This window comes from Glycine max, chromosome 8, assembly GCF_000004515.6.
Source record: "Glycine max cultivar Williams 82 chromosome 8, Glycine_max_v4.0, whole genome shotgun sequence".
Lineage (NCBI taxonomy): Eukaryota > Viridiplantae > Streptophyta > Magnoliopsida > Fabales > Fabaceae > Glycine > Glycine max.
In genome coordinates, this window is record NC_038244.2 from 1908083 (window position 1) to 1930269 (window position 22187).

General features: G+C 32.8%; 3 protein-coding genes across 3 annotated transcripts; all 3 read left to right on the plus strand.

Moving 5' to 3' along the window:
• Positions 1-992: 992 nt before the first annotated feature.
• On the plus strand, positions 993-9326 carry LOC100784483 (probable inactive ATP-dependent zinc metalloprotease FTSHI 1, chloroplastic). The gene is made up of 15 exons (XM_003532392.5): positions 993-1781; positions 1873-1960; positions 2467-2901; positions 3008-3061; positions 3202-3267; positions 3998-4093; positions 4501-4629; positions 5253-5305; positions 6185-6380; positions 6945-7059; positions 7124-7398; positions 8039-8122; positions 8208-8320; positions 8411-8660; positions 8910-9326. Exons 1-15 carry the CDS (start codon positions 1138-1140, stop codon positions 9090-9092), a joined length of 2781 nt encoding a protein of 926 aa, XP_003532440.2. The 5' UTR covers positions 993-1137; the 3' UTR covers positions 9093-9326.
• On the plus strand, positions 6468-21158 carry LOC100788535 (uncharacterized; the record flags this gene model as incomplete). The annotated part of the gene is given in 5 exon segments (NM_001253000.1): positions 6468-6502; position 19075; positions 19078-19219; positions 19284-19520; positions 20996-21158. Coding segments are annotated over 5 exon segments (444 nt in total). The 3' UTR covers positions 21033-21158.
• Positions 13396-16625, plus strand: LOC100786401 (F-box protein SKIP8). The gene is made up of 3 exons (XM_003530376.4): positions 13396-14150; positions 15329-15522; positions 16327-16625. The coding sequence occupies exons 1-3, from the start codon at positions 13740-13742 to the stop codon at positions 16574-16576; spliced, it is 855 nt and encodes a 284-aa protein (XP_003530424.1). The 5' UTR covers positions 13396-13739; the 3' UTR covers positions 16577-16625.
• Positions 21159-22187: the final 1029 nt, after the last annotated feature.

The window sequence follows — 22187 nt, forward strand, 5'->3', positions numbered from 1 at the left end:
AACATTGTTGGAAGGTTAAATAACTTACATTAATGATCTTTCTTATACAATTTGGCATATTATTTTTTCATACAACTAATAAATATAACATGTTAAAATATTTAAAATAATTTTTTTATCATACTTTTTATCTCCCTTACTTCATATTAATTATACGAGTAAAAATTTATATAAGTGTGAAATTATTCATTCTATTATTATATTTTTTTAAGAATCATTTTTATGCTATAAAACTATACTCATATTTTTAATAATTTTAGAGTTAGGTTATTTATTTTATATTTTTCTCTTATCTAAATATTAATAAATATGAAATATATTGATTATAAGAAAATATTTGATAAATTATTTGAATAAATTATAATATTTAATATATTTTATTTTTAAATGATAAACTCACGATAAAAGTGACAATTATTATGTTTAATTTTTTAAAGAAATACTCCATACTTAAAATTTAATTTACAATGAATTTTTAAATATTTTATGCATTTAAATTATTTACGTATATCTAAATAAACTTCTTCAAAGCAAATGTTTAATAAATATTAATGTAAATAATTATAAATTTATATTTATTAATTTTATTTTGAATTTATTATTTCATTAATGTATTACTTTGAGAAAAAATAAATCATGATAAATTTTAAATATATTTAATATTTCTTAAAATAGCATATGTTGAATTAAGAATATAACTACTTTCTTTACTGGATTTAATGTAATTATATTTAATATGATATTTAGAAAACGATAAATTTATTTATTTACATTATTTTAGATAATGCTGAATAAAATTGTTAAAAATATAATTTAATTACACCTAAAGATAAAAATGTTTCAACTCCATTTGGTCAAAGTTTTATTTTTAAAATGGTATTTAAAAATAAAAAAATTCAAACTGGCCCTAAATTATGAAATTACTATTGTATTAAATAAGAAATAGTACTAGTATAAAAGCAACCGGAGCTTCTCTTCCGCTTTTTATCTGAACTAGAAGTAGAAATAAGACAAGTAGAGACGAAGCATTATCGGATTGGGTGAAAAACAGTATCAGTTGCAGATTACCATTCTCATGTTGCACAAAACCCTAATTTCATAAACCCTTCCCGTGCATCCATTTATGAATTCACCGGAATGATGAATATTCTCTCCTCGCCCCACTTTCGCATCACCAAATCTCACTCCCCCCACCGCTATGGAACTCCGAAGCGAACTCCGAGGCACGTTCCGACCCAACTTCTTCTCCTACGAAGGTCACCCACAGTGCTCTGCAAATCCTCTTCCGCGACTAACGAACCCGGTTCGGACGATTTCGTGAGCCGGGTTCTGAAGGAAAACCCGAGCCAAGTGCAACCCAAGTATCTAATCGGCGACAAGTTATATACTTTGAAAGAAAAGGAGAATTTGAGAAAATTATCCAATGCGGGTATTTTAGATGTGCTCAAGAGGTTGAAATCAACGAAGCCTCAGAGCAAGAGTGAGAATGTGAGTGAGGCTTCGGGAGAGAGAGATTCTGTGTATTTGAAAGACTTGTTGAAGGAGTATAGAGGGAAACTTTACGTGCCTGAGCAACTTTTTGGCACAGAGTTGTCGGAGGAAGAAGAGTTTAACAGAAATGTAAACGAGTTGCCCAAAATGAGCATTGGGGAGTTCAGGAAGGCTTTGAGCAAAGACAAAATCAAGTTGATAACTTCAAAGGGAGGTGGAGGTCTTTATAGGGATTTTGTTGTGGAGTTGAAGAAAATTCCTGGTGATAAAAGCTTGCACACAACCAAATGGTAACAGAAAATGTAACTTTCTTGTTAGTTATTATGCGCTGTGCAATGTGGTGTTGTGATAAATTGTGGTTGTGTGTGTGATTTTGAGCAGGGTTCTCAGGCTGGGTAATGGGGAAGCTCAAGCAATCATGGCTGACTACACTGGACCACGATATGAGATCGAGAGGAGCCATACTATGGTTATTAATCTTGTTCACGTGTGAATAATTTTGATTAGGTTAAACTATTCATTTGGTCTCTATAATTGTCTCCATTTTAAGTTTTAGTTCCTACATAATGCATAAGTTTTGGTCCTTGTTGCTAACGTCACAGAAGAGTTTCTGGCGATATAAACTGCTACCAAATTTTTTTGGCAGTGATAAACCGTTACTAAAAAAACTGTGTGGGGACTAAAACTTATAATTTTCTCATATAGAGACAAACTTTAAAAAGAACAACTATAGGGAGCAAATGAATAGTTTAACCTTTTGATTGTATTAGGTAGTGTTAGTGCTAAGAGGGGAAAGTCAATTAGTGTTGCTTGTTTTAAGTTTTGTTTTCATTTTTCTAAGTATGCTCTTATACATAGTTCGTAGTCAGGGATTCAGAGTTTAAGTCATTTGGCAAGATGCATGAATGAGATAGATACTTTTGTGGGTGATCATAGTATCATTGTTCTTTTAACTGTGAAATTATTTTGTTGCAGTCTTGGGTGGGGAAAACACCGGAGTACCCTCATCCAGTTGCAACTTCCATATCTAGTAGAGTAGTGGTTGAGCTTGCAGTGGTGACAGGCTGCGTGGCTGTAGCAGCAGTTATAGCTGGTGGCTTCCTTGCATCAGCATTTTTTGCTGCAACCAGTCTTGTAGCTGTGATGGCTGTCTATGTTGTGTGGCCTATAGCCAAACCGTTCCTCAAGCTTTTTCTTGGTCTCACCCTAGCAATTTTGGAGAAGATTTGGGATAATATTGTTGATTTTTTCAGTGATGGTGGCATTTTGTCTAAGATATCTGAGATTTACACTTTTGGTGGATTTTCTGCTAGCCTTGAGGCATTGAAACCAATTATGATTGTAGTTTTGACTATGGTCCTTCTTGTTCGCTTCACCCTTTCAAGAAGACCTAAAAACTTTAGGAAGTGGGTACGTGACTAAGTGATCCACTTATTATGCATGAATCATTGAGCCAGTTTTGTTCCTTGGATTTGCTTGATTAGTACTCTCTAAGGGATGTTTCTTTGATATACAGGATCTTTGGCAGGGAATAGACTTCTCACGATCTAAAGCTGAGGCTCGTGTTGATGTGTGTTAACAACCTACATTTATTTTAGTCTCTATGCTTAAAATCTTTTAATTTAATGCTATTTCTAGTTTTCTAGTCTTAAATTCTTTTAATTTTATTCATTTATGCTTATTGTGAGCTTTGGAATAACATCATTTCAGGGTTCAACTGGAGTCAAGTTTTGTGATGTAGCTGGAATTGATGAGGCAGTTGAGGAACTTCAAGAGGTAATTCTTTTATACATTACTGATGCCATGTCACCCTTGAAAAAAGGGCAGAAGCTGAGGCCATTAGCTGTAAGACAACAATAAAACATCTCATTTTACCTTTCTGGCTGAAACAGCAGCCCACAAATACTTTACTCCTTGTTTGAGGGCTATTTTAATGATTTTATGTATAAGAACATTTCTAGTTTCAACTTGGTCTCCACTATTTTATTTGAACCTCCAATTTTTGTTTGCAGAATGATCTCCTAATAGGCCATTATTTTGTTTCATGTTAGAGACCTTCACAGCAGGCCATTGGCCATTTACTATCAGCCCGTTAGCTCATTTGATTCTTCTAGAGCAAGAAAACATCTCATTTTACCTTTCTGGCTGACACAGCAGCCCACAAATACTTTCAACTTGATATGCAGCTGTGCACAACTACAATCAGCCCATAAGGCCATAACGCATTAATGCACAAGCAACTGCATAAAGAATACAATGGAGAAATTAGGCCTGTAATTTACATGAACTATTAACCAATTTTTCCTTCAATTATTTTGAATAATATAACTTAATCCTTCTTAGCAGTTAGTTCCTTAATTTTCCCTCACCATTAATGTGCATCTCTCTTCTAATTTCTATTTATTTTTATTTTATGCATTCTATTCTTATGCCTTATTTTAATTGTCTCTGCTTAGTTTACTGTATTGGATGAAAACTTATGAAAGTTATTTATGATCTTGTTTAGTTGGTGAGATACCTAAAAAATCCCGAGTTGTTTGATAAAATGGGGATCAAACCTCCACATGGTGTTCTTCTTGAGGGCCCTCCTGGATGTGGCAAGGTCAGATACTTGTTCTCCTGTAATATCTCATGTAAGGGGCTGTTGGTAGGGGGATTCTTTTAAGTTTCTCAGGAATCTTAGATTCAGAATGTTAAATTCCTATGTTTGGTATAAATATTTTAAAAATCATTCCTAGGAATCTAAGATTCCCAAGAATTGTTTTATTAATTAATTTCCCATTAAAACATTTCCATGGGAACGAGTGGGAATCCAAGATTCCCGTGAAAGGGGGAAGTTTCGTTATAATTATGTTTCTCATTCTCGAAAATATCTTAGACATACCAGACATATTTATAACATTTCCAAAAAACATGATTCCCGGGGATGAAAAAAGATTTTGCATACCAAATGCTCCCTAAGAGTCTGTGTTGTTTGGCGTATGTTTAAGTTCTATCATGCTTTTGCAGACCTTGGTAGCCAAGGCTATTGCTGGTGAAGCTGGCGTTCCATTTTACCAAATGGCCGGATCAGAATTTGTGGAAGTTTTAGTTGGTGTTGGTTCTGCACGTATTAGGGATTTATTTAAGAGAGCCAAGGTGATTCTACTTATATTTTTTTTCTGATATTTCATTTTAAAATAATGTATTGATGCTGATTTTTTCGGTTTCTTGATTCCCGCTTTCATGTTCCTCCACATGATGTAAGGTGAACTTAAATATTAAAAAGCATTGCATGTTTTTGGTCACACGGTCCTTCTGTTTATGTGAATCCCAAGGTGACCAGTTAAGGGTATTGATCACTTGATGAAACAGTTCATATTCATGCTTTTAGCTTTGTTCAATCAAATCTGTTCAACATTTCAAGGACCTTGGATTGATATGAAAATTTTCAACTGTTTTGTCTTTTATATATTGTTCATTTGTTTGATCAGGACAGCAATAGCTTAATGAAAGTTAGTCAACTTTTATGTTAAGAATATTCATTAAGTTTACTTCTTGTGTTTTGTATGGTAAATTCATTACCTCTGCTTTGCTTGTTGCAAAAAGTGGGTAGATGCTGTGTCATGAGGAACCAAGATACTGTTCAACATAAGATATGACTGAGTATAAAGCTTCTTTTTCTACATTAAATTTTTTAAATATTGGTTGTAGAATTTCATGTTTCTTTGCTTTTGAGAGCTAGTGATTGGTGGGTCTCAAATGTTTGTTTCTCTTTGCAGGTAAACAAACCATCAGTTGTATTCATAGATGAAATTGATGCGTTGGCTACTAGGTAAGGCTATATGGATTGATGTTATGAGTTTGTAACTTGACAGATTGTATAAAGTTGTGGATTGTTTGTGTCCATGGTGTGTTCACTTTTTTGATAGAGAGAATGAATTTATAATGTCCATATTTTACAACCTTGAACCAAATGAAATGTCAGTAAGTAATTTAGCAGGACTAGAATCATAATGGAACATCTAACTATATATTGAACCCATTGGTCCATTATGACTTGTGAGCTTCCTGATAAGTCTGTATATTAAGTAATTGTTAGTGCCACTATTATTGCATGCATTGTTGATCAATTGGTTGGTTTAATCTAGGTATTGATTCTCACATAAGATGTTCTTACAAATGAGAATGCATAAGGGGATGTGACATTAGGTTTGTTTTGTTGTAATATTTTTAAGTCCATGCTTACAGGCATTACCATATTTTTTTTATCATGCATTACCGTAATTATTGATGGGCATGGGATGCTTCTGGGAAGTTCACTTTAGTTCATTATTAGTGATTGTTTCTATTTGGTTCTTGAATAATGGAATTTCATTATGTGGAACTAAGGGCATGTTTGTTTGGGGTTTTTTTATTTTAAAGAAAAGCACTATCTAATTGAAAAAGACTTTTAAAAATTTATAATTATTAATTTTTTTTTTTTTTTTGAAAAAAAAAAGAGAGCAAAAACTTAAAAGAAGATATTTCAGTGCTTCTGAAAAAGTTATATCATAAAATCTTTTTCTTTTTTTAATGCTTTCTTACACAAATGGATCTTACTATCAAAATAATTACCAAGCTGGTTATGTTGCTTGGCTACATCTGTCAGTTGACTTGCCAAGACCTCTAAGCATTCACCCTACCTGATTGTAAAATCTATATGCCTGATTAGGCGCCAAGGTATTTTCAAGGAGAACACAGATCACCTGTATAATGCAGCCACCCAGGAAAGGGAAACTACATTGAACCAATTGTTGATAGAGCTTGATGGTTTTGATACTGGAAAGGGTGTCATATTTCTAGCCGCCACAAATCGTAAGGATTTGTTAGATCCAGCACTTCTTCGTCCAGGTCGCTTCGATCGAAAGGTTGCTTTCAGACCTCTAAGTTAGTTAATTTTTTCTCACTTTTGGTTCAGGGTAAAGTATTTTGTTTATATAGGATAGGAGCAAATTGAGAGAGAATGAGTATAAGGGTTTGTTTATTTCCTGTTTTGAAACTGTTCTCTGTTTTTAAAAACAAAAGAACAAAAAAACTTGTTTAATGAGTGTAGTTTTTAAAAACAATATCTCTTTTTTAATTTTAAATAAATAAATAAAAAGAACATCTGAGTTATTTTTGATTTTTTACTCAGTTTTCTATTACTCCTATTCTTCCTTGCACTCTTATCTTCTTTCCCCACTTCTACTATCTAAAAGCTAGTTTTGAAAATTGTTTTATAAAATAAAAATAAAAAACACAATCAAACACACACTAAACACTTTTGGTTTTGCTATTAAATGCTTTGTTTAAAACACAATCTTCTGGTGCAAACAGTGGCATACCTGTCCACCACTTTCATAAGTTTTCTTTATTATATTTGATGGTTTATGTAGATCTTTCAAGTTTCACGGTAATATACTGTTAATGTTTGTTGAATTTTTCTTCTGTAGATCAGGATTCGCCCACCTAGTGCCAAAGGAAGACATGATATTTTGAAAATCCATTCTAGTAAAGTAAAAATGTCAGAGTCTGTCGATTTATCCAGCTATGCACAGAACCTACCTGGTATGACCTCATGTTTTGCTTATTGAATTTTTCATTCTGATATCTGAAAACATCTTAATTTCAGGATGGTCTGGAGCGAGATTGGCTCAATTGGTCCAAGAGGCAGCTCTTGTGGCTGTTAGGAAACAGCACAACTCAATTCTTCAGTCAGATATGGATGATGCAGTTGACAGACTTACAGTTGGACCTAAACGTGTTGGAATAGAATTAGGTTACCAAGGGCAATGTCGTAGAGCTACTACTGAATTGGGACTTGCATTAACTTCTCATCTGCTTCGGCGATATGAGCATGCAAAAGTTGAATGCTGTGATCGCATCTCAATAGTACCTCGTGGTCAGGTCCTTGTTCAGCTTCCTTCACTATATTATCCTCTACTATCTTCTAGAAGTATTCTGTCAATCTTTTCCTATTCTCACATTTGAGGTATTGGCAGTACAAGTTGGAAAATTTATAAAATATATCTGATACATCTGCGACACAGGTTCACTATGGTAACATGGGAGAATCTGGTACAGAAAAGTATTAAAATTCAAGAATGTGAATTAGAAAGGAGAACAAATAACTGTGTATAGAGCTAGAATTTGTTTAGGGCGATTTTGGTTGTCTATAAGAGAAAAGAATAGAAGAGAAGTGTGGAGAAATATTCAAATTAAAGTAGAGAGAAAGAGAAGTGGGACCCACACAAAATTTTAGAATTTTCTCTCCCTTTCTCTCTTATTTCTTCATTACCAAACACACACTTAAAAGATGTCACAATCAAGGTGTTGGTAGAAAATGTAGCTCTAGATAGAAATGAAGTGGAAGAAATATCTGTATGGAGATATCTGAAATATATGCTACTTTATTTCCATATGTATAAGGCTACCGTATTCTATCCATGATACAATTCCCAGTTTGTTGGTTTTTACTTAAAAATATGCTATTTAAGGCTGTTTGTTTCTATAATTTTTACTCACAAAGATTGCTGACATCTGGCAGACATTGTCTCAATTAGTATTTCATCGACTTGATGATGAATCATATATGTTTGAACGTCGACCTCAATTGCTTCATCGGCTTCAGGTATGTAAATGTACTCGAGTATATTAGTTTCCTTTTTGTTGTTCAAATTATTTTCTTTCAGTTTGAGCCTTTGTCGCCTAAACAGGTTCTGCTTGGAGGTAGAGCTGCTGAGGAGGTCATCTATGGACGTGACACATCAAAAGCCTCAGTTGATTACCTTGCAGATGCATCCTGGCTTGCACGCAAAATATTAACCATGTTAGCATGATTATTTGTATTTTTATACATTTAAGTTTCTGCTTATTTTCTCGTGCTACATTAGCTCCTTTTTCCCTTCTCTACTTGCAGATGGAATTTGGAGAATCCAATGGTCATACATGGTGAACCACCACCTTGGAGGAAGTCAGTTAAATTTGTTGGTCCAAGGCTGGATTTTGAAGGGTCTCTTTATGATGACTACAACTTGATCGAACCCCCACTAAATTTTAAGATGGATGATCAAGTTGCACAAAGGACTGAAGAGTTGATACGGGACATGTACAGAAAGACGGTGTCTCTCCTTAGGAGGCACCATGCTGCTTTGCTCAAAACTATTAAGGTAACTTGGAGTGAGATTTTAAAATGAGTTATATTACTTTGTGAATTGTTATGAATGAGCTCTATAACCAAAAGTTTAAAAAAAGAACTTTATGAGTGGGGTCAAGCTTATTTCTGTAACTGGGATACAACATCTGCAAACATCTCAAAATGGCAGATATACCAACTTAACACCATTGCAGTCAAACTGATCCATTTAGCATTCTGTGGCGATTGATCACTTTGACCCCTTATGAATTGGGCATTGCAGGTTCTTCTCGATCAGAAGGAGATCAGTGGTGAGGAAATAGAGTTCATTCTGAACAAATACCCTCCACAAACACCTATATATCTTTTGGAAGAGGAATATGCTGGTAACCTTCCATTCACCAGAGAACAAGTGCATGATTTGGAGTATGCCTTAAAAATTCAATCAAACGAAGAAACCATGTGAGTTATTTCTCTATCCTCATCTAAATCAGTGTTTCAGTTTTGGGAGCTGCACTTCGGCAAGGTCCCCTCCAAATTCCAAGGATATATATGCATGAAGGGCTACTTCGAAGCTTCATTTTGTTGAGCCATAAATTTTGATCATGCAATTTGTATGAATTATAACATGTTCTAGAGACCTATTTCTTTTCCATTTTCTCAACGAAAACGAGATACTTTGTCTTGAAAATTGACATAATTTACTTTGTGCTGTTCATGCTTCGTGCTCGTGGTATGTTTGCGCGGAAGAATATGAGGGGAGGTGTTATAGAAAGATCAATGTTTCGGTTTTTTTTAAAAAATTAAAATCAAGAGGAAATTACATTTCATTGTCTAAATGATAGCAAATTTCAAACTGAAAATTACAATGTACTCTTTTTCTTTATCAAACAAGGATTCATATATCACAAAGCAATCAATCGTAAGAAAATTAACTTAGATAGGGGTTATGGAAGCAATCATATATCACACCAAAAGGATTAATTAACTAATGTTTCAACACTTCGTAAAGTTCATTGTGGATTGTGAAAATGTTTTAATTCTTCCTCTAATATCTTACTACTACCCATTCTGCTTGTTCTATATTATTGAATGCCTTTTGTTTTTAAGACATTAAATATATTTACCTTTTTATTTATTAATTTATTATAAAACATTAAAAATATTTAGAAATATATAACATTACTAAAAAATGAATATTTTGGTAAATAAAAAAAATTCCCGTTAAAAAATGAAGAAAAGTGAAAAACTAATCAATTAACTAGTTAACAAATAGTTAAGTAATATCAATTTAAATTTCGAAGTCAAACAAAGAATTTAATGTTATCATCACTATTTTCAAGTTCAAACATAGTAAATAATAGTAGTTCAAATAAATTAAAATTCAAGTAATATATTTTCAGATAACCGCTTCAAAAAATATATAATATATATTTTTAGTAACCTCTACTTGTCTTAAAGTGAAATAAGTATAAGCCTTATATATATATTTTGAGCTTCAAGCATTTCCTTATCTTAAAATGGGAACACTTTCCCATGTCTTAAAATTTTATAAAAATAATATTAATATAAAGTTAAAATCAAAGGAATTCCGGACCTGGACCAATATAACAACTACAAAGTACATCCATAAAAGTGCAACAAAGTTATGTTCAACCTTTGATTCAAAATGCTACCAGTACCACCTTAGACTATGCTCTCATTATTTTATCATAACAGAGAAAGACACTAAATTGACACCAGTCTCGTTAGCATATGCAATTGACCTGGACCAAAGCCTTGTTTGAGCATAAATAATTTTAGAATAGATTTGACATAAGGTGCAATGATAAAAACCAAATATGTTGAAATATGGAACATTCAATGTTGCAAACATGGATTGGAGTTATGCCAACATATAGCCAAACACATAACGTTTATCTGCAATCCCTTATACCCCATGCAAAACCTAGTTACAGAATACATCAATCATTACTAGTGAATAGATAAAAAATAAAAAAAATACTAACATAATGATTTTTACAAATGCAATCTTAGACAATTATATACCAATAAGCTCTCAAGCACCCACCCCCCCCCCCCCCCCCCAAAAAAAAAAAAAAACTATCAAAGACATGTTAGATGCACAAATCAAACAAAATCACGAAACTACATACAACTAAGTCGTATAAATATCCTTATCACGCGGTTAGTCTCTAAAGAACCGAAACTTTGTCATAAGAGGAAACTATATCTATGAAAGTACAATCATGAATTTAAACGATTGAGACAAGAAACAACACTATTAATAGTAATATAAAAACTTCAAACTTACACAACACCTATGCAATCCTTATGTACAGTTGAAGTTGCCGGAACGCGAAACGGCCTAGGCCTTTTCTCTTGGGGGATTCCTCCCATCCTAATTAAAATGGGGTTGTGATTTGTGTGAAAATTGCAAGAATTTAACAAAAACATCTAGGAAGTTCATTCTCTAAAAGTAACAAAAGGCTTCTCAATCAATCATCTTACCTTTACAAGTTATGTGCATTCGACAATCGATCAATCCATACTAAATCCATCATTTGAGCAAAAGCTTCACCTCTGGTGTATGAGAAACAACCTTATATTTGTTCTTAAGGGAAAAAGATCTCAGTAGTGAGTAACATAGACAGTGGTGCACGCCTAAACTTGGTCACCAAAAGTAACAATGAGATTAGAAGAGTAAATGCAAGTGCCCCCAGTAAGAAAATGGTGCAATTCTAACCTTAGCTTAGCAAAAACCCAATAAGTCAAAGCAAGTAATGAGATACTAGTTTTGATGCTATTTGATATTAAATATAGGTGTTTGAAACAAAAATAGAATGTAAAAAAGAAAAATTAATTAAACTAATAATAAAAGAGTAAAATGATAAACCTTTGTCTTTTTATGAATCATTTTAATTTTAATTTTCTTCTTCTATAGTCCATCAAGATTCATGTTGTTTTGTCTTCATTGAAAGATTCTTTAGGAAATTTGTCTTCTTTGACAGATCAAAATACATTTTTTTCTTTCAGTTTAATTCAAAATACACAAAAAATTATTTTATTTTTTAAATATAGAAGAGAGTTACACATATTTCTCATTTTTTTCAATGTGACTTCTTTCATTGTTTAGGATGCTTATCATTTTAATCCAACCTCTCTATATTATTTTAGTTGTACACTTGTACATATAAACACAAAAACTAACCTTCAATTAGAACTAAGGTAAAAGATCAATGAAACTATGAAAACAAAAAAAAAAGTTGAAGAAAGAGATTAAAGTTGAAGTAGCTGCCATGCTTAACCCAACCACAATAAAACCAAATAAAAATGTTCTCAAAAGATGGTGTACTCACATCGGACAAAATGCTTTAAAAATAAATAACAAAAAAATAAAAACAAAAGGCTCCTAAAAACATATCTATATTAAAAAATTAATCCCTTAAGTTAAATGTGCATGATTACACCTATATCAATACAATAAAGTAATGTTAGAAACAATAAAATTCATTAGATAAAAATAGAAATGAATGAAAAAAAAAATAACAAATATAATAATACTGTTATTCAATTCCAATTTTATGAGATGAAAGATGAATAAAAAATGAGAGTTCTGCGTGATGAAATGTGGGAGTTGTTATTGAGAAAAAAGTTATATAATAATTTTTTTTATGAAAGAAAGAGAAAATAATTAAATTAAAAGGGAGAGAAAATTAAAAAGAAACTGTCATGTTTAACGGGAGGTGATATGTGGTTATGTGGGAGGTAATATGCACTTACGATGGAGGAAAAATAGAGTGCGATTATTTATCTATTGTTGGGATAATGAGTAATTAGTTTTGCTGGCGAAGTGGTTGGACTAAATTTTGGAGAAGATTAATAAATATTAAAAAATAATATACAAATTAATAATAGTAATAGGAAGAGGGAATATTTAAACTCTTGCACTCAATACGTGTGAGGCGTGTTAGAACCTAAAAAAAAGAGATAAAAACAACATAGATGAGAAAAAGAAACAAAAATAATATACAAATGAATAGTAGTAACAAGAAGAGAGAATATTCAGTAGTGTATTTTGTAAAAAAAAAAAAAATGCTCATTAGCAGACAGATCTACAAACTGATCAAAGGGGAATTGAGTTTTTTTTTTCCTTTTTTTTGATAATTATTTATTAAAAATATTTCATGTCATAAATTTTTATAATTAATTCGAATTTCAGAACATATTTGATTTTAAAATTCTAAAATAATTGTAATTACTGTTTTAATCAAAAAAATTAAAATATTTAAATTGAAAATAAGTATAACAATATTAGAGTTAGAATTAATTATTTTAAAAGATAAAATTCATAATTAAGTAACAAAAATTAGAATTTGAAATACACTAATTATCTATAATCATTATTTCGTGATATATTATTCAGGGGTTCATTAAATAAAGTAGTGTGAGAAGTTACGCGAATAAATTAAAATAAGTCGATTATTCCTAAAGTATGATTTGGATAAGTTGTTTATTACATCAAATTTATTTTTATTTTACATTTTTTTCTTTTTATCCTTAAGTAATAATATGAATTTATTTACGAAGATAATTATATATGGATGTAAGTATCTTTTAAACAAGAGAAAAAAAAGTTATCACAAGCCGTATCCATTTTATTTATTGTTATAAATATATTGAAGGATAATATAAGAATAAGAAATATATACATAGGAATAATTGTTTTGAGAGTAATTATTTTTATTACACGATGACGTTGCTCCTTTGAAATTGAATATTTGACCAACGGAGCAATAACATTAACGAGAGAGAGAGAGAGAGCAGAGGTTGGGTTTTCGTTGTTATTTCGAATGAGTGGGTCAGAGTCAGAGTCCGATTAGCAGCGCAGCAAAAACGCCACTATCCTCACCTCACGGGTTTGGCTCTCTCTTCCAAACCAAACCCTTTTTCTCTTCAAATCCTCAAAATTTTACTAGGGTTTGGGAATTGGGAACAAAACTCAACGTTACAACTCACTCCACTGGAAGGAATATATGACAAGTAATATTAGACATTGAGATTGAATTAGGGTTTTGATGTTCTTCGAGTGCCGAGTTTTGATGACTTATGAATGGAGATTTTCTCTGTCTTGTCGGAACCGTTTCTCGTTGCCCTCGCCGTGACCGCGCTCTGTTTCCTTTTCGCGCTATTCTCTCTCCTCCGATCCTCCTTCTCCCTTCCCCGGAGATTCACGCCGCCGAGGAAGCATCACTGCGATTGCACCTCCAATTCCGACGCCGCCGCCGTTCCCTACCTCAACGGCGGCCGCACTGAAATGCTCGAGCCCAGTCCTGTTCCGGCGCCGGCGGTTTTGACGGAGCGGCGAATGGGGTCGTCCATGATGGAGGAACTGGTTCCGGAGATTACGACGCACGCGCTCAGTTACTTGGATTATCCGAGTCTCTGTCGCCTCTCCATGACAAATTCGTTGATGCGAAAGGCTGCGAATGATGATAATGCTTGGAAGGCCCTTTATCACAAGGTATACAATATTACTATTACTCAATTCTAATTCTCGTGCTTCTTTTTATTGTTCAGTTGTTTGTTACCTTATGCTAAATAGACCCCCAAAATCGTGAATGAGTGACTGTTAGGATTTTCTAATTTTTTTTTTAGGTTTTTCTTTTGTGCGGTTTTTGTAGTGTAGGCATGAAGAAGGCTGCAGAGTTTCCACTGATTTGTTTTTTGTTGGTGTTGATTTCCTTTTTTGCCCTGATTGCATGTTTTGAATTTGCTATTCGAGAAAATGTGTGAATTGAATCATGTTAGGAGTTTTCTTTTAATGTTGTAAAATCTCAGTGACATTTGTTTCTTAGGTTTGTATGCAAAGCTTTAAGATAAAGCTAGAAGCGGCATTAGGGTTTGTGTAGTCACATCTGTTTGGATAATTGCTGATGGAAAAATTCTTGAAGTTTCATTTAAGTGCTTTTCCATCATTGTTATGTAATAGAAAATGCCATTAATGCCTGTTTGGAAGTATGAAGGCGTTACCTGTCTTGACAAAACCTTTGATGACATTGCAAAGTGGATTGGTCTGTTGCAATGTTGTTAAATATCGGCTATAATGGTGCTATAGCACTATTTGTGTTGTGGAATTCCTTGAATCAACATTTTATGTTGGCAAAAGTGTTGTTTACTATGGGTTGGTGTTGTGGTCATGGCACGGATCCTGTATCCTCTTATCATCTTTGGCGAGTCTCCAGTCAATTGAACCCTTTGACTTAATATTTTCCAATTTTTATGCATTTTCCATACAATTTAATTTTGAATAATTGATATATGTCATAATTTGAAACCGTTATGCAACTTTCACTATTTTCCTGTGACGCTAACCACTATATGATAATGATATAGTGGATTATGGACTTCCCCCATTTTCCGCAATAGACAATTGATAATGCTGGTCCGTTGGGACTTCAACTTGCCCTCCATTTAATCTGGAAAAAGAAATGCTGTTTCTTCTCTTCCTTTGTCCAATATTGAAGTGTAGGAGGAGTGGAATAAAGGCATAAAGCAAATTGACATAAATATGTTCTAATTTGTCCTATTAAAACTGAGAATATGCATGATTACTTTCATTGAATTCTTTAGATGAATTCCATCATTCTCATTTTGTCCTATGTTTCTTCAGTTTTAACCTTTTTGAATTTCCATTTTTAGGACTTCACATTGGAGCAAGATAGTATCACACCCACTAATGGGTGGAAGGCTTACTATGCTGCAACAAGAGCAATTGTGAATATTAATACAGAATTCTTCAACATTGTTAGAGATAAGTCTCTTCAAGCAATGAGTCATTTTTGGCTGAATGCAGATTATGTCAAGTGCATTCATGCCTCAGGTTTCTTTTCCGGGTATGATTTTTTGTTACTTGAGTAAGTTGGTCTGCTTTTTTGTTATAAACTTGTCTATTTTACAAGAATATCTTTGTATTTTTGGACTTGCTGTTCATGTTGATTTTTTGCCGTGACATGTATGATATATGCTGTGTGATACTTGAAGAGATTGTTTATCAGGTCTGACATATATCAAATTTACAAAAGTTCTTGGATGCATTTTATTTGACTTGGGTCATTGAATTTCATTTTTGTTGATAATTTAAATCTGGGCCAGTGGTCTCATATTTAGAACAGAAATGAGAGGATTTATTATGTTGTTATACCTATGCAAAGTCTTACTCCTTAGCACTGATATTTCTGGGGATAAGAAAGGTCTTTTCATTTGGTTCCCTGTAGGAACCACCTCCCTTCCCGTTCTCGTTTCCTACTTTTCTGTTCTGTTAAGGTGGGGCGTGTTCCTTGTGCTGGAGAGATCTCATCTAGCTTGTGAGCAATATGGTAGTGCAAATTCCTATTAATGTTCTTTTAGCATGGATATTTTGACTGAATCCTCTAGTATACTACTAGTTTCAGGCCCATAATACTGGTTTTTGCATTACTGAGGTGTGGAGCTTGATACTCCAGAGATACAAGCACTTTGAACATATAATAGAATATTTTTGTTCTTGGAAAAAAAGTCCTGTTTATTCCATATATATATTTCTTTTCAAAATTCTTGCAAGCTTGTGAAATTATTTATCCTTTTTTTTTACCTTAATCCAATTTCTGCCGTACTAGTGAGCAATTATACATTCAGTAACACAATGATCCATGCTACAGGTACAATGCAGTTATGCAGGGTTGGCAACTTGTATTCAACTGGGAGCAAGGATTGAACTTTCAGGTTCGAGATGTATGTGCTCGCGTCTTGACAGACATGGCTTGGGTTACCATGAAAACATATGTTGACATGGATACAGGGCCATTCAATGTGACCAATATTTATGAGTTCCATAATGGACGGTGGTATATGGTTCATCATCACAGTTCTGTGGATGGGGATGTGGACCATCAGATTGTGCATGGATAATAGTGAGAGATGATGATACATTGTTTATGTCTGAAACTGGTTACAAAAGGTGGTTTTATTTGCAGAAGCAAGATGCTTGAAATTTTCGTGATTTCTTTGGAAGATCCTTTTACAGTTTCCATTTTAGTTTCATTTTTATACTGTATATAAGACAGGAAGTCGCTATGGTGCCAGAAAAAAGAGTTATAAGTACAGTAATTGGATTAAAGTAAATACAAAAAGATGGGCAGAAAGGGGTTACCTGTGAATGATGCGTTGGAACAAGACGTTCGCACTTCGCAGGCATTCCAATATTTAGAGAACAGCAAGGCTGAGCAATGACCGGGGCGGGAGGGAGCTAATGCACAAGTATTCTCCATTTTTGTCGTGCATCAATCCTTGTTAGTAGTAGTGTGCATCTTTTTCCTGTGAGTTTAATTTTGAATCGTATATTTAAATAATTATAAATTTATATTTACTATTTTCTTTTTAATTTATACACATAAAAAGCAAATCATGGAAATTTTCAATAGGCTCCAGCATATCTTGGATGTCAAAAGGTCAAAGTTTCAAAGTTATAATTTGAGAATCTTCGGAAAATTTCCAAAATCAGATTGTGTGACATTATTCTTTGAAACAATCAAGTAAAATATTGGAGAGAGTTAATTTGTTATGTTATAAATTTTTTGGTAAGTTGTTAGAAGAATAGTTAATGGATAATTCGAATAATAATTGAATTAAATTATAATTATAATAAATCTTGAATATGTTTAGCAAGACTTTATAAAATAGAAGATCTGTCGCTAAACTTGAATGATACTTCGAAGAGCCTTGTGAAGTAGAGTTGTCAAAATGGGCCAGCCCAGCTTATGCGGGCTGCTCCGCAGTGGGTTGAGTTAAAAGTGGGCTAGTCCAGCTCGACCTATTTTTGTGTGGACTGACAAAATATCAGTTCGGCCTGGTTCACCACGAGTTGGTGGGTTATGCGAGCTGATCTACTTTTCTGTCTTTTTTTTTTTGTAAAAAAAAAATTATTTCAAACAACTTAAAATAAAATCCAATATAAAAATCAAACTAAATCAAATACAAACATTCAATGTTAAAGTGATTGAAGTCTTCAAAATAAACATTCAAAACTAAAAGGCGGATGGAAGATGGCCTTCTTAATGAGCTCTCTCGCTTTACTTTATCGATATAGCATTTCTTGTTAGATCGGATTGAGAGTGACTTCTTCCGTTGTCTATGTTTTCAAACATTTCATCGGTGTCGACATTTTCTTCATCTCAGCCAGTGTAGGCTTGCTCCGCACACAAAGGCTACATCTGGGCCTTTCATTGATTTGACTTTTCAATTCATTTTGGAAGCCCTTCTTTTGCAACATTAAGATAATTGAAATTTAAATGTCATAAAAAATAAACTGTGAAATCCAGGAACAACTTCCTCTTTTTTCTCAACATCACCATTAATTTTATCTACAAAGACAAAAAAAAATTAACAATATTATTAATAAGTCAAATAAATAAAACAACACACATTATTATGATTATTTTAAGAATAATTATTGTTATGTTTTTACTCATTACTTCATATTGATTATGTGAGTGAGAAATTATATAAATGTGAAATTTACTCACGTTATTGTTATGGAACTATTATTACGATTATATGCTATAAAACTATACTCATATCTTTGATGATTTCAAAGTTAAGTTAATTATTTTATATTTTACTCTTTTTACTTATTTAAATATTAATAAATATGAAATATATTATGATAAGTTACTTTAATAAATCATAATATTTGATATATTCTATTTTATGATGATAACCCCATAAAAAGATTGATCATCAATATGTTTAATTTTAAAAGATATTTATAATACTTACAAATTTCATTAATAATTAATTATTTATAATAAATTATAAAATAATAAAAAAATTATTTTATAAATATTTTATAATGAAAGTTTAATGAATTTAAATTTAAATAATTATAAATTTATATTTACTATTTTCTTTTTAATTTATACACATAAAAAGCAAATCATGGAAATTTTCAATAGGCTTGAATACGTTTGAAGATAATACCTACTTAATTAATAATAATAATAATAATAATAAAATAAAAATTTAATTTCCAAAATCAGATTGTGTGACATTATTCTTTGAAACAATCAAGTAAAATATTGGAGAGAGTTAATTTGTTATGTTATAAATTTTTTGGTAAGTTGCTAGAAGAATAGTTAATGGATAATTCGAATAATAATTGAATTAAATTATAATTATAATAAATCTTGAATATGTTTAGCAAGACTTTATAAAATAGAAGATCTGTCGCTAAACTTGAATGATACTTCGAAGAGCCTTGTGAAGTGTGAAGTGGCCACCTCGTTATCACTTACGAGCCTCATATTCGATTTGGAGAGGTTAATAAAATTAGTCCAGCTCGACCTATTTTTGTGTGGACTGACAAAATATCAGTTCGGTCTGGTTCACCACGAGTTGGTGGGTTATGCGAGCTCAGTTGTGTAACTACAGAATCTCATGGCCAATTCCCACTTACCCTTCTCTTTCTTCTTCTAAGTTAACTGTTTCACTGTGCTCTCCTTCCCCTCCAACATCTGTTATCGAAGAGGGTCCTTCTCCTTCACCAGAATTGACCAGGTATATGTTTTGTCTTGTCTCTTGCATGGAAAACAGCAACAACTAATTAGAGGTGTTTTTTCAGTGGTTGTAAGGCGTGTGGAAGAGAAGAAGTGGAGCAAGGATGCAATGGTGAAGGAAGGATTCAGGGTGGGATTGCTACAGTACCAGGCTTTGGGTGGTGGCCTATAAAGGCTTACAGGCCATGCCCTGCATTTGTGGCATCTGGTGGTAGGTATAGGCGCCAAGGACAAAGCATGGACGAGGTTGTCTCCGGAAGTGGTAAAACTAAAACACCCATTGCCACTGACTCCAACACAAGGTACACCTGCAACAACAGTACTATTCACTGTCTTGTATTTTCAATTCCTGGGGATTCAATTTTCACTTTTTGATGGCTATCGTTTTTTCCATTCTTTAACATAAACGTAGAGAGGCATGACACTTATATTCAGTAGAAGATGACTATCATTTAAGGACAAGGTGGTTCGGACATGTGTTAGATTGTATGGTCTTTAGCATTATGAAAAAAGGTAGAAGAAAACCAAGGATATTAGAGGAATTATTATAAGGGATCTCATGGTCAACATTGTCCTTGAAAATTTGGTTTTTGAACAAGTCCAATGGCATCCTCTGCTAACCTAATGGGATAACATATTATTGTTGTTGAGAAGAGTATCAACAGTTACAATCAAATTCTTTTCCCACTAGGTGGGGTTGATTAGGTGAATTCAAAAACACTACTATGTTTTATCCGAAACCAATTCTTCAGAGAGGCCATTTGATTGTAAATCCTTTTTCATGGTCTCACTCTAAATCTCTCATGGTCTCTACCTCTATTCTCTGATCAGTTATCATCGACCTGATCAATTCTTCTAACTGGGATTTCTATTGGACTTTCTCTCATGTATCCAAAGTCCAAACTCCAAACCATCATAGGTGTGATTTTAGTTGGTTATGATTTACATCACTTTGTATTTATGATAGATCATAGCTCCAAGTCACCACCTAACTGTATGGTTTAATTTCCAATTTTCACCTTCATGTCAGTGCTAGAATGCACCTTACTAAACTTTCCTTCCTTGTTGTACACCATTTTATTCCCATAACTTCAGTTTACATTTTGTTTCCTCTTCGGACTTTCCTACTAGAACTGTACTATTTGCAAAAAACATGCATTGAAGCACTAACTAGTGGCTCCTAGGTATGTTGAATAAGAATGTCCAAAACCAAGGTAAAAAAAAACAAGGTTGAGTTTCACCCTTTTGTGAACAGTATCTTCTCAAGGAATACAAGGAAGTTCTGATGTAGGTGTTTGATTATCGAACGCCTCAAGTATTGATTTGGCATGTCTGGTTGGGAACAGGTGTTAGTTGGGCAGAAGTTCTTTGTGATATTGTGAATGTATTAGACCTGCATGATACTTTGATTTCACTAAAACACACATAATCTGATTATGCATCTGTTTTCCACTTTATTTCTGGATTATTGTACATGCTTTGAAGTTTATACAGATAATTGAAAAGGTTGGGAACAACTATTTGTCACGCAAGTGTCTTGCCTTGTTTCCTTTCTGTGCTCCTAGGAAAATTAGTATTCCAGGGGAAAACTTAGAGTATCTGAATTAGTTATAACCTAAATTATTGTTCAAACGTATGTATTGATCTTATAGAGTAAGCTGAGGTGGGTGATATTCTGTTTGAAAATCTGAGCTCTATAATTTGTCACGATTTTCTGATCATTCACGTACCTCTGTAGCTTCTAAATGGTGTTGTAAAATGGTGCCAAATTTTACAGTAACAAAAAGGAAAGTTCGAAGAAATCTAAGAGGTAAATGTTTGGGAGGAATATTACAGTCATCGCTCTATCGAGGTGACAAAAGCAAGAGCTTTAAGGAAGAGGAGGGGTAAAGAAAATGTTGATGTTGTGGTCTGCTACAAATGTTACAAATAATATTCTGTGAGGATTATGGAAATCTATGTAAGTCTTATACATGCATTAGGAAATAGGGTGATGCCATGTAATCATGGTCACTGGATTTCCTTGAATCTCTACCGCTTTTTTCATTCATCATCAGTTATCTATCATTATAGTTACTTTAGGTTTTTAGGTTTTTTTTATCGATAAATATTAATTCATTAGAATGTGAATTTTGTAAACAAACGAGATCGAATCTTGTGATCTTTTTTTTCTCCCTTAATTATTTAACTCATCTTATATCTTCTATAATTATTTTAGGCTATGTTTGAATAGGTAGAAAAGAATGGAATATAAAAAATTAATAATATTATATTCCATTGTTTGAATTGGTAAAATGAAGATGAAATGTAATGAAAACTATTTGCTTATTTAATCTTATTATATTATTTATGTTTATATTTTGTTTCCTTCAATATGAAAGGAATTGAAAAAAATGATAATTTTGTTTTATTTATTTTCATTTCATTCTATCTATTTACATCAGTCAAAACATAAACTTGGTGGTTGGCTTAGCTAGACTTGAAGCCGCACAATGCTGTTTGTTAACTTATTTGGGAGAAATCCCGAGTGTTGCTTCCTGAGCAGTTGACCTGGCTGGGGTGGTGACCCTTAACCTTGGCTTGTAAATTTGTCTAAATTATGGGCATCTTTGGTGACTTGTCGGCCGGCTGGGCTTTAAAAGTTGCATCCCAAAAAGAATTGGGTCAAGGGAACTGCTATTCTCACCTCAAATTTGCTATTACAGCCCCACGCGTGATTTATTTTTTTTTTCTTTCTAAAATACCCTTTTCACAGACACTCATTTCATTGACAAAATAAACACCAGAATCATATTTTTTTGTGTAAGGGGGAGTGTAAAAAAAAAAAATCAATAGAAACGAAATTTCATCGTGTATTTTATTAATAAAATCATATTTTCATTGAGTAATTTTTTAATAAATAAGATTTTGGGGATTATGATTAAAAACTAAATATTATTTTCTTGTTAACTATTATTTTCTCATTATAT